Source organism: Brassica oleracea, chromosome C3 (assembly GCF_000695525.1).
Source record: "Brassica oleracea var. oleracea cultivar TO1000 chromosome C3, BOL, whole genome shotgun sequence".
Classification (NCBI taxonomy): domain Eukaryota; kingdom Viridiplantae; phylum Streptophyta; class Magnoliopsida; order Brassicales; family Brassicaceae; genus Brassica; species Brassica oleracea.
This window is the reverse complement of record NC_027750.1, coordinates 27,992,083-28,002,214: the sequence shown is the minus strand read 5'-3', so window position 1 is coordinate 28,002,214 and position 10,132 is coordinate 27,992,083. Positions and strand designations below refer to the sequence as shown.

The following is a 10,132-nucleotide window of genomic DNA, read 5'->3' as shown; positions in this document are numbered from 1 at the left end:
ATGTTTTATATAATAAATAGATTTAATCTTATATAAAACAATGTTTAATAATTTTTTTTAAGCACCCCAAAATAAGCAACTTCCATTGGAGGTCAAAATATTAAAAATTGCTTAAAAAAGTGTTTAACATCCATTTAATACTAAAAAAAATGTTTAAGCATCCGATAGAGTTGCTATGGTTAAAGATGCTCTTAGTTTTATGAAAATGTTAGTTGGAGTTGCTAATTTTGAAAAGTCAAACAAATTGCAGAGTGATGTTACAAAGGTATAAATATTGCAGAGTGATGTTACAAAAGTATAAATATGCAGGCAATATTGATGACCATAAGGATCATTGATCAAAAAAACAAAATGATGAATCGAAATGTCATAATTTTTCAAGCGAACTTTTTAGCCAAAGATAAAAGACAGTCACCGAGATCTAACGGCATAGAAATCATGACCATATGATCAGAATCCTGGATATGCTCCACGTGGTTAGGAGGGTTGTTCTTGATCATCCAGAGCTGAAACTCTTTCACCAGTGTCCTGTCTTTATCGGACAGTACAAAGATCCGATTTACCGACCCGAATCGCTCTGGCGTGAGCACAAGACTAGTATCTATATTTTCGTTGCTGAATAATCGTTGTGGCCGAACCAATAATTCCGCCAGTTCCACGTACTTCAAATATAAGTGTTACAAAAATGAGAATGACAGTGTTGATGGGGTAGTGTGATCGGTTTGTTGATATAAAGTGTTAACTATTTACATCATAATTTCTAAAACTGATTCCAGATCTGAGGAAATTATGGTTCTTTTTTTTTTTGGGTTAAACACATTCATTCATTCATAATATCAAAGAGGGTTCTACATTCCAATCATGGAGGATGAGTTCAGCATGAAAGGACTGATTTTGCCACTGCAACAGCCTTTACATTACTCAACCGAGGTTTAAAAGAATGAAATAATTATTGATAAGTTTGTTGACCAAAAAAAAAAAATTATTGATAAGTTTTGTGTTTGTTTACCTCTTTAGGAGATCATACATAGTTAATGGAATAAAAAGTTGGCCTCAATTGAAAATTGTAGGAGGTTTATCAGGCCCATCTCCAAATATAAACTTCGAGTCCAGTTGTGGAGCTTGCCACCTCGCCAACTTTACAAAAATGTAGACTAGCCATGGAGCTTGGATACGGTTTCCCTTAGAACTGTTGAAGAAAAATATAAACACAAGTGTTAAATAAGGATTATTAAGTTTGAACCAAACGAAAAATCTTACTCTAAAAGCGGAAATTATGTAATTAGTAGCATACCCCTTGAGAAATGATGGTGAAATTAAAGGCCAGGCTAGGCATTAGGGCAGTGATGAAAATAGCCATATGAATCTTATCATGTATGCACTGGGAGTGGAAGAATTGTCCCACCGCTTGGAAAGGGCAATATTCTCGTGGTTCGGGTAAACCTACAATTGTTTTAGAGGCGGTTGCTTCATATGATCTCTGAATTTGGCATGCGTTTTTTGGACCTCCAAGTACCTTAAATGATATAAATGTTCTTGATCGTTCACCTGTTTTTGATGACATAATAAATGGTCAAGCTCCGCAAGTCACTTACTTTGTCAATGGAAGAGAGTATCACTTGGCTTACTATCTCACCGATGGTATTTATCTGAAATGGAAAACTTTTATCCAATCTATTTCGCTACCACAAGGGCCGAAAGCAGTTTTATTTGCTCAACACCAGGAAGCTGTCCGAAAAGATGTCGAGCGTGCTTTTGGAGTCTTGCAAGCTCGGTTTGCCATCGTTAAAAATCCAACACTTTTTGGGATAAAGTCAAAATTGGGAAGATTATGAGAGCATGTATCATACTCCATAATATGATAGTTGAAGACGAACGAGATGGATACACGCAATTTAATCTTTCCGAGTTCCAACAAGCAGAAGACAACGGAAGTTCACATGTGGATCTCAACTATTCAACAGATATCCCTTCAAATATCGCCAATATGATGGATTTTCGAATTAGAATTCGTGATAGACAAATGCATGAACAACTGAAAGCTGATTTGGTTGAACATTTGTGGAGTAAATTTGGACGTGATGAGGACAACAATTGAGCTCGGATGTTTCTTTCAAATTATTGTTGATTATTGTACTAATCTTTGTTTTTATTTTTTTATTTTAAAATGAATGTTTTAAATGTTAAGATTAAATATGTTTTATATAATAAATAGATTTAATCTTATATAAAACAATGTTTAATAATTTTTTTTAAGCACCCCAAAATAAGCAACTTCCATTGGAGGTCAAAATATTAAAAATTGCTTAAAAAAGTGTTTAACATCCATTTAATACTAAAAAAAATGTTTAAGCATCCGATAGAGTTGCTATGGTTAAAGATGCTCTTAGTTTTATGAAAATGTTAGTTGGAGTTGCTAATTTTGAAAAGTCAAACAAATTGCAGAGTGATGTTACAAAGGTATAAATATTGCAGAGTGATGTTACAAAAGTATAAATATGCAGGCAATATTGATAACCATAAGGATCATTGATCAAAAAAACAAAATGATGAATCGAAATGTCATAATTTTTCAAGCGAACTTTTTAGCCAAAGATAAAAGACAGTCACCGAGATCTAACGGCATAGAAATCATGACCATATGATCAGAATCCTGGATATGCTCCACGTGGTTAGGAGGGTTGTTCTTGATCATCCAGAGCTGAAACTCTTTCACCAGTGTCCTGTCTTTATCGGACAGTACAAAGATCCGATTTACCGACCCGAATCGCTCTGGCGTGAGCACAAGACTAGTATCTATATTTTCGTTGCTGAATAATCGTTGTGGCCGAACCAATAATTCCGCCAGTTCCACGTCCTTCAAATATAAGTGTTACAAAAATGAGAATGACAGTGTTGATGGGGTAGTGTGATCGGTTTGTTGATATAAAGTGTTAACTATTTACATCATAATTTCTAAAACTGATTCCAGATCTGAGGAAATTATGGTTCTTTTTTTTTTTGGGTTAAACACATTCATTCATTCATAATATCAAAGAGGGTTCTACATTCCAATCATGGAGGATGAGTTTAGCATGAAAGGACTGATTTTGCCACTGCAACAGCCTTTACATTACTCAACCGAGGTTTAAAAGAATGAAATAATTATTGATAAGTTTGTTGACCAAAAAAAAAAATTATTGATAAGTTTTGTGTTTGTTTACCTCTTTAGGAGATCATACATAGTTAATGGAATAAAAAGTTGGCCTCAATTGAAAATTGTAGGAGGTTTATCAGGCCCATCTCCAAATATAAACTTCGAGTCCAGTTGTGGAGCTTGCCACCTCGCCAACTTTACAAAAATGTAGACTAGCCATGGAGCTTGGATACGGTTTCCCTTAGAACTGGTGAAGAAAAATATAAAGACAAGTGTTAAACAAGGATTATTAAGTTTGAACCAAACGAACAATTACTCTAAAAGCGGAAATTATGTAATTAGTAGCATACCCCTCGAGAAATGATGGTGAAATTAAAGGCCAGGCTAGGCATTAGGGCAGTGATGAAAATAGCCATATGAATCTTATCATGTATGCACAAACTATGTGTCACCACAATCACCTTCTCATCCTCACTTAGAGTTTCCATTACTCATCAACGGCCCAATATACTCCGCAAACGACCGTTAGAGTCTCAGCCCGACGTAGATCGATCCGGGATGCCGCTAAGTCGACCGCTGTTACGTTATGGCCTTGAGATTTCAATATTGGTATGAGTTTACACTAACACCAAGCCCCATGACCGCCCCCATGAACCAGCACAAAATGGTGGTCTCCGCCATGTTGTGGTGTGGCGGAGACAAGCAATTGTATAGGCTGACCAAGATAACAGGAATTAGGGTCAAGTGTCTGTTTATGTTGATCTCCATTTTTTTCAAGTTACTGAGAGGTTGTGATGAACGAGTCTTGCCTCTACAAAACAATTAGATAGTAGAGCTAGATAACAAGTTGACAAATGGAACAGCAGTGAAGACTTTTGTGATAACGAAGTGAGCTAGGCCATGTTGTGATGGCCTTGTTAAATTTGATCCTTGGAAATTTTCTTTTAGTTATGAACGGCTTTTGATGTTTTAGTTCTTAGTTTACTTTACCCCATCATGATGATGAATAAATACTAATAGCCTACAGTATCAGCATCTAAGAAACAATACTCTTATATATTTTTAACGTCTCTAAGAATTCAAAACGCAAACGCCATGTCTACAACAATAAGAAAGAGTTTTTACTTTTTTTTTCCAGTCTGTAAAAGTCTCGATCGTTCAGATTTCAAATGTGGTAAAACAAACAAAACTTCTAAAGACGTTGTCATCAAGTTCTATATTAGCTACAATAGTTTGCTATTTTTGCATCCTTGAAAACATTAGCTTGTATAATTTTCGTTTTGCTAAAAATAGAAAACAAAATTGGTGGTTTCTGTTTGCCTTTCTTTCATTATAGGCTTTATCTCCACAACATTCATTTATTAAGCAAGTCAATGAGCCATCTCCAAGGTTTTTCATCACCATGAATCGAAGAACAATGGAGAAGCCTTATGGCTGCTTCCTTCTCCTATTCTTTTTTATCATTTTTACTATCATACATTCTACAACCGCTCTCACCGATGAAGAAGCTTCATTTCTCACAAAACGTCAACTTTTAACTTTACCGGAGAATGACAATCTTCTCGACGATATAGAATATGAAGTCGATGTAGACCTCAAATTTGCTAACAACCGACTCAAGAGGGCTTACATTGCCCTTCAAGCTTGGAAAAAGGCAATATACTCTGATCCCTTCAACACATCAGCTAACTGGGTTGGTACAAACGTGTGTTCTTATAAAGGCGTGTTCTGCGCGCCAGCACTTGATGATCCAAACATGATGGTTGTGGCGGGAATTGATATGAACCATGCAGATATAGCTGGATATTTGCCTCATGAACTAGGTCTGTTGACTGATGTCGCCTTGTTTCATATTAATTCCAACAGATTCTGCGGCATTATCCCAAAAAGCTTGTCAAAACTGACATTAATGTATGAATTCGATGTGAGCAACAACCGTTTTGTTGGTCCGTTCCCGATAGTTGCACTCTCTTGGCCATCTTTGAAGTTCCTTGACGTGAGATACAACGATTTTGAAGGGAAACTTCCCCCAGAGATCTTTGATAAGGATCTCGATGCTATTTTCTTGAACAACAATAGATTCGAGTCGATCATCCCTGAGACAATCGGTAAATCGACTGCTTCCGTCGTGACCTTTGCGCATAATAAATTCAGCGGTTGCATCCCAAAAACCATTGGTAAGATGAAGAATCTCAACGAGATTATGTTTATAGGGAATAACTTGAGCGGTTGTTTCCCTAACGAGATTGGATCGTTGAACAATGTGACTGTGTTTGATGCGAGCAAGAATGGGTTTGTTGGAAGTTTACCGTCAAGCTTGTCACTCTTAGATAATGTGGAACAAATGGACTTCTCATACAATAAGCTCACTGGATTTGTTCCGGACAGTATTTGCAAGCTGCCAAAGTTGTCAAATTTTACATTTTCTTATAACTTCTTCAATGGAGAAGCGCAGAGTTGTGTTCCTGGGAAAAGTCAAGATAAACAGTTTGATGATACAAGCAATTGCTTACAGAACAGACCACAACAAAAGTCGGCTAAAGAATGTTTACCAGTGGTTAGTCGTCCTGTGGATTGCAGCAAGGACAAGTGTGCCGGTGGTGGCGGAGGAGGAGGCTCAAATCCAACACCTAATACACCAAAAACACCAGAGCATAAACCGGAGATTAATACACCAAAATTACAAGAACCTTCTAAACCAAATCCAAAGGAATCTCCCAAACCACAACAACCTAGTCCAGAACCTGAGACAGAGCCTTCTAAACCAAAAGAACCTAAACCAGAAACACCAAAACACGATTCACCGAAACCAGAACAGCCAAAGCCTAAGCATGAGTCACCAAAACAACAACCACCAAAACAAGAAGAATCTCCTGAACCAGATATGACAAAACCTGAAGAGTCACCTAAGCATGAACAATCACCAAAAACAGAAACACCAAAAATTAGGTCGCCGCCAATGGAACCACCGGTCACAGACGATCCTTATGACGCATCTCCCATAAAAAAACGTCGTCCTCAACCACCGTCAACAGAAGAAACACCACAATCATCACCAGTACACTCCCCACCACCACCACCTCTTGTATTTTCTCCTCCTCCTCCAGTCCATTCTCCTCCACCACCACCAGTTCATTCCCCACCGCCTCCTGTATTTTCACCTCCTCCACCACCAGTTTATCCCCCACCACCTCCGGTATACTCTCCTCCTCCACCACCACCAGTCCTCTCTCCTCCCCCACCAGTTCATTCACCACCACCACCAGTCCATTCACCACCACCACCAGTTCACTCTCCACCACCACCAGTCCATTCTCCTCCCCCACCAGTCCATTCACCACCACCACCCCCACCAGTTTTCTCTCCACCACCACCTGCACCTATCTACTCTCCTCCACCTCCTCCACCAGTCCACTCTCCACCACCTCCGATGTATTCTCCACCGCCTCCAGTTCATTCTCCGCCTCCTCCAGTCTACACTCCACCACCTTCATCACCGATATATTCTCCTCCTCCAGCTTTCTCACCACCACCAAAACCAGCAACACCTTTACCACCGGCAACATCTCCAATGATAAATGCTCCAACACCTTCATCAGAAATAGAAGAAGAATCATCGCCGGTTCAAGCACCAACTCCATACTCTAAAACCATCGAAGCACCATCAGAATCAGATCATTCACCAGTGTTCAAATCGTCACCCGCTCCAGCACCTTCATCAGAAATAGAAGAAGAATCATCGCCGGTTCAAGCTCCAACTCCGGACTCTGAGACCGTCGAAGCACCATCAGAATCAGATCATTCACCAGTGTTCAAATCATCACCCGCTCCAACACCTTCAACAGAAATTGAAGAAGATTCATCACCGGTTCAAGCTCCAACTCCAAACTCTAAGACCATAGAAGCACCATCAGAATATGATCAATCACCAGTGCTCAATTCAGCTCCTGCTCCTACACCAATCTCCGAGCCGAATCATACTCCAACTCCACTTTCCCAACCAGATATATCTCCAGTTCCTTCAGAAGAACAAATCGAAGCACCATCACCATCAACACAAGAAGTAAAACCACCAGTTACAACATCAACGCCACCAAAAAATAATGACGGTGGTGATGATGATTTCATCCTTCCACCAAATATAGGATTCCAATACGCATCGCCACCACCACCAATGTTTCCTGGTTACTAAACCAACAATTTTAAATATTTTTCATTTTGGTTTAAATTTTTCCAACTAATCAAATCTGAAACAAACAAAAAAAAAACATTTGAAAATTTAACCAGTATAGTAAGTAGATGAGTTTGTGAAATTTCCAAAATGATTTGTAACCAGTATTGTAATTCTGTGTCTATAGTGTAAATTCATCACATTCAATATGTTTTTTTTTAATCTATATTTGTTTATCTTTACACTGTATTTGTGTTTTGACCTCAAAGTTTATTTGTTTCACTTTCTACAGTAATCTATCAATAATTTTTTTTCATTAGTTTATATCTACAAAACATCTTTCATTTTTCTAACTTAGAAATCAAAAGTTAATGGAGAAATTAAAAGAATTAACTTTCTATATTCCTAGTCGTTAATTTATAAGTCAACGTCAGATTGATTTTTATCGTTGATTTGGTTTTCCATAAGCAAACTTTATTATAACCACTTTATCATATACCATTTTCATCCCTGACATACCCGAACAAGTACCTATGATCAATTTCTTGCATCTAGATGACCCGAAGATGTCCAAAATGTGATCTCGGAGATCGGTGATGCATGAGAAAAATAGAGATTTTTTTCAGGTGATCATCATGATGTGCCTTGCGACACAAAGAAGCGTACAGAGGAGACTGTGAAAACGTTATTCGATTTTCCTATCAAAGAGAAGTTATAAAGGTGAAGAGAGACGAGGTGAACCCGGTAGGGTATTATGATGGAGAACACACTAAGAATGTTAGAGACTGGAAGAAATATCCCTCAGCTCTTTGGAAGTGGAAGTGGACTGGGTCCGACCGACGCAAGTGATAATTTGTTAGTTTGGCGTTTGGTCTTCAGGTTTTTTCGACAATCGCCACTCTGGAGGAGATGTGCCCAACCTGTCACATTTCTCTATATGAGGAGTGGGTTAAACAGGTGTAGCGGGTGGAGCGGAGACAGTTCGCTCATACCTCTTTTCTGTCTGTTGCTGCTCCGTTAATGTCTGGTCTCGTTCCGGTCATATTTTTATTTTGTTTAATTGTATCAATTTATTAGATGATCTGTTTAGTTTATTTAATTGCACTTTAGCTACTTATCTCTGTGTATTTATGTCAAAAACATGAAACTTGATATAATATATCCACGTTAGATATTAGTGAGAACTGTTTAATGTTTATTTCAAAGATCCAGTGGTTATTCCTTCTTCAACAGAACATGAAGATGATGGTTTAAAAGTTGTTTACAAGAAGTGGGCTCGATATCCCTCTGAAATCAGGTGAACTTGTTTACTTTGATGAATTTGTCATTATGTGAGATGACAATATATTTTTATCTTTTATAATATTGAGGTTCAACCCGTTATAGGAATAAAAATGAGAAATTGAACAATAATAAAATTATATTTTAGATTTTAAAGAATATTGGAAAAAAATTATTTAATTTTAAATATGCCAATATTTTTTTTAAAATTAACATTAATTTCAATATTTTTCTTTTATTAACTCTAAATATGACACGTGCTATAATTATACTACACATATTGTAAATTATTTCTGCTCTTATACATGTTTTCATAAAAAATTGTACTTTTTTTTGTATTATATATTTTCTTTCAAAAATTGATTTAGAAAATTATAAAAAAAATCTTTAAATTAATAGTGATCCTTAATAGTTAATATATATATATAAGTTTTAGTATTTTATGAGTTAATATATTGTACACTTACTATATTGTGTACATTTATTATATATTTTTAGAATATCACTTATTGTTAAACGGAAATATTATGTACTAAGTATTTTGGGTTTATTTGAAATTATGCTTATCTATGTCATCAAAAGATATATGTTTACTATAATTTTTGGATAAAATAATATATACTTAGTAAATACGTTTTCAAATAAAAACTCTCACTTTAAATATTTAAAATATAAAACACATATAAGCAATATTTTATATATTTTGTTTTTGTTAGGTGCATAATGCAGAAAATAATATTTGATAAATATTTTGAATATTTTGATTGTCTAATTTATTATTGTTAAGATAATTGTTTTTATTATTCCAGTGTTTATCTATAATTTTAAGATTTATTATAAATAAGTTTCAGAGCTTACTATTATATTTAGTTTATGATTTGATTAATAAAAAACAAGTTATGGTTAGAACTTGGTATGAGAGGAACACTTTGATTTCTTAACCAAAATTTGATTCTATTTCCAAACATATTCCATAAAGGTACATGTTATTTCGTGGATTCATATCTATTTGTTTCATATTTTTTTTGAGGAGTTTAGAGAAATTCATAGCAGTCCAGAATTAGTGCTGGTCCGGAGTTGTTCCGCGCCTAAAGCGGACTGAAAAATTACTGCCCCTCTTTCTCAAAAAAATAAAATTATTACTCCTTAATTATAAATAAATTTTATATTTAACTACAAAATCAATATAGTACCAAATATTATTAAAATTTAAGTTGTATTTGCAGTTCATCTTGTCAGATTTTTTTTCATTTTATTTGCATTTCCACTTGGTCAATTTTAATTTATTTTTATAGAGTTTCAGAAAATATTAGAACCCTATTATAGTGTTCTGTTCATAGAGTTTCAGTAAAACCCTATTATAGTTTAAAGCTTTTGAATTTCAAAAGTTTCTAACAGATTTACAAAAAGCTATTCTAAAAAGATCAGTCAGAGTAAAACAGTGGATAATAAGCAATTGATCATTCAAAAAAAAAAAGATCGTTGTAAGAAAAAAAAGGAAGAAGCTGAGGAGAAACATGTTTTGTTTTGTTTTGTTTTGTTTT

The 10,132-nt window shown here is 35.6% G+C and overlaps 1 protein-coding gene and 3 pseudogenes across 1 annotated transcript; 2 read left to right on the top strand and 2 right to left on the bottom strand.

The window, feature by feature from the left end:
- Window positions 1-377: 377 nt before the first annotated feature.
- On the bottom strand, window positions 378-1,783 carry LOC106330299 (annotated as a pseudogene).
- A 630-nt stretch (window positions 1,784-2,413) lies between these two features.
- Window positions 2,414-3,904, bottom strand: LOC106334335 (annotated as a pseudogene).
- Window positions 3,905-4,456: 552 nt separating this feature from the next.
- On the top strand, window positions 4,457-7,498 carry LOC106332566 (pollen-specific leucine-rich repeat extensin-like protein 1). Its single transcript, XM_013771039.1, has one exon. It carries the CDS (start codon window positions 4,539-4,541, stop codon window positions 7,326-7,328), a length of 2,790 nt encoding a protein of 929 aa, XP_013626493.1. The 5' UTR covers window positions 4,457-4,538; the 3' UTR covers window positions 7,329-7,498.
- Window positions 7,436-10,132, top strand: part of LOC106330298 — a 15,102-nt pseudogene continuing 12,405 nt past the window's right edge.